Source organism: Centruroides sculpturatus, unplaced genomic scaffold (genome assembly GCF_000671375.1).
Source record: "Centruroides sculpturatus isolate CEXI.00-Female unplaced genomic scaffold, Cexi_2.0 scaffold11, whole genome shotgun sequence".
Classification (NCBI taxonomy): Eukaryota; Metazoa; Arthropoda; class Arachnida; order Scorpiones; family Buthidae; genus Centruroides; species Centruroides sculpturatus.
Window position 1 is genome coordinate 1,693,590 of NW_019384501.1, and position 2,807 is coordinate 1,696,396.

The 2,807-nt window shown below is 38.0% G+C and overlaps 1 protein-coding gene across 1 annotated transcript in view; it reads left to right on the forward strand.

The window, feature by feature from the left end:
* LOC111622104 (uncharacterized protein K02A2.6-like) overlaps positions 1 to 2,452 on the forward strand; it is a 6,431-nt gene extending 3,979 nt beyond the window's left edge. The window contains 1 exon segment of the mRNA XM_023364421.1: positions 1 to 2,452. This exon segment is cut by the window's left edge and continues 1 nt beyond it. Within this exon segment, the coding sequence (XP_023220189.1) occupies positions 1 to 2,437 (2,437 nt within the window). The 3' untranslated portion in view covers positions 2,438 to 2,452.
* Positions 2,453 to 2,807: the final 355 nt, after the last annotated feature.

Below are 2,807 nucleotides of genomic sequence, written 5' to 3' on the forward strand. Positions count from 1 at the left end.
GCGTGAATTAAATAAATACATTATTAGAGATAATTATCAGATACCATCGCCAACAGAACTGTTATCAAGCATTCCAAAAGCTAGATATTATACAGTTATGGATGCTAAATCAGCCTTCTTTCAGCTACCAGTAGAAGAACAATCACAAAAACTGTTGATAATGAATACACCTTTCGGAAAGTATAAATTTACAAGATTGCTGTTTGGAATCACAACAGCATCAGAGCATTTTCAAAGAGCCATCGACACAATACTTTCAGATATTGAAGGCATTTACACATATATGGATGATGTTCTAATCTATGGTAACACATTAAGAGAGCATAATCAAAAACTGATAAAAGTCTTAAAAAGAGCAGAAACTCATGGTCTTAAATTTGAAAAAAGCAAGATCCAACTGGCACAAAGGCAAGTCACCTTTGTAGGGCACATAATAGGACCAGACGGTATAAAACCAGAAGAATCAAAACTTATTGCTATTCAACAGTTAAAAGAACCAGAAAACCAAAACGCACTACAAAGATTCTTGGGATTAGTGAACTATTTAGGCAAATTTATACCTAATTTATCAAATCTCACACACAATCTTAGGCAGCTGCTCAGGAAAAATATTGAATGGACATGGACAGAAGAGGCAAGAAGGGATTTTAATTATATAAAGAAAATTCTAACGCAGCCTCAAACATTAGCACAATTTGATTCAAACAAAATTATAACCCTACATACAGATGCCAGTCAACATGCTCTAGGAGCAGCAATTACACAGGAAGGAAAACCCTTAGCTTTTTCATCATCATCTTTGAATGATACACAGCAAAACTATTCCCAAATCGAAAAGGAACTACTCGCCTTATATTATGGATGTAAAAAATTTGATCACCTGCTACTTGGAAGATCGTTTGTAGCATATACCGATCACCAACCTTTAATCACACTAATTAAAAAACCATTAAGTACATTGTCTCCTTGACTGCAGAGATTAATGCTAAAGTTATTGGCTTACGACTTCAAGTTATACTACAAGCCGGGAAGAGATAATCTCATTGCAGATATTCTTTCAAGGGACATAAGGCATCCTACACCCAATTTCTCAACACCAGACCTAGATGAACAAGTATTAATAAGAACAGTTGGTATGAAAATCACAGACACCAAACTCATAGAATTAGCTGAAAACACAAGACAAGATCAAAGTCTGCAGACTGTAAAGAAATACATATCAGAAGGATGGCCGGTACATAAAAAGTCTATCCCATCAAACATCAAACCCTACTACGATTTTAAAGAAGACCTATACCTATGGAAGGATATTATATGTAAAGGACCTGCCATAATAATTCCAGAGAAACAAAGAACCAGAGTTCTACAGCAAATTCATGCTGCACATCTGGGAATCAACGCTTCACTCAGCAGAGCGAGGAATAAGGTATACTGGCCAGGAATGAATCGTGACATAGAAGAAGCAGTAAAATCTTGTAGACAATGTCAAAGATTTCGACCAGCTCAGACAAAAGAACCTTTGATACCCCACAGAATTCCTACATATCCATGGCAAGAAGCAACAGCGGATATTTTCTATTTGGCCAGCAGTCCATATTTGCTAATTGTGGATAGATACAGTGCCTATCCAGAAGTTTATAAAATGCCATCGACTGATGCTTCCAAAGTTATTCCCAAGTTCAAAGAAACTTTTTCGCGATTTGGAAGTCCAGAAATATTAATGACTGATAATGGTCCCCCATTCTCGTCAGTAGCTTTTAATCGCTTCTGTGACAAATGGAGTATCAAGCATAGTACATCTAGTCCTCGATATCCCCAGAGTAATGGCCACATAGAACGACATGTGCAAACAATAAAAAACATACTTAAAAAGACATCAGAAGCAGGTCAAGATCAGTATTTGGCTTTGCAAAACTGGAGAAACACTCCTAGGAACTCATTACCATCACCAGCTCAGCTGTGCATGGGAAGGAACATAAGGTCAACACTTCCATGCAAATCATCCCATTATCACCAATTCCAATTTCGTAGAGAGGATATCCAACAACAACTGGAGCAGAACCAGAACAAGATGTCAATGTATTATGACAGAGGTAGTGTTCCCCTCAATCCGTTGAGACCGTCAACACAAGTTTTAGTGCATACAGGAAAAGAATGGTCTCCGGCAACTGTTGTAAAACCTCTAAATGAACCCAGATCATACTTAATAGAAGATTCACACGGTCAACAGTACCGAAGAAACAGAGTGCATCTGAAACCGAATCACAGCCCCAGAAAAGCACCTCAAGAGAAAGGTGAAGAGAAACAAGAAAATGGAAAGGAAGAAACTGAGGAAAAGGAAGAAGGAGTAATCTCCAAAGAAAAGGACTTTCAAACTCCAACAAGAAAAACTAGTTCAGGAAGAATTATTAAAGCTCCTGTTCGACTCAATTTGTAAATATGTATGTATTTAAGTTTTATGTGTTCAGTCATAAAAAAAAGGAAACATGTTACGGAAAGATCTGGCAACACCAGAGGGAGAGCGGCACGTGCAAGACGGACGGCCCTGTTTAATGTATGGGACTGGAGATCGTCCGGTCCAAGTATAACCCTGAATAAAGTATTCAGAGTAAGTGTTTGTATTCCTGTCTTACGGGGGGTCTTAAGTGCGTCACGAACGGCGTGTAAACAAAGCAAACCATATAAAACAAACAGCAGCGACTGTTTGATGCGAAGCTGCATTTACCGGACGACCTGATCTGTGCTTATCAATCACACACTGACAACCATTTTTAAACACTTTGCATCATCGATGGACATTTGAATTG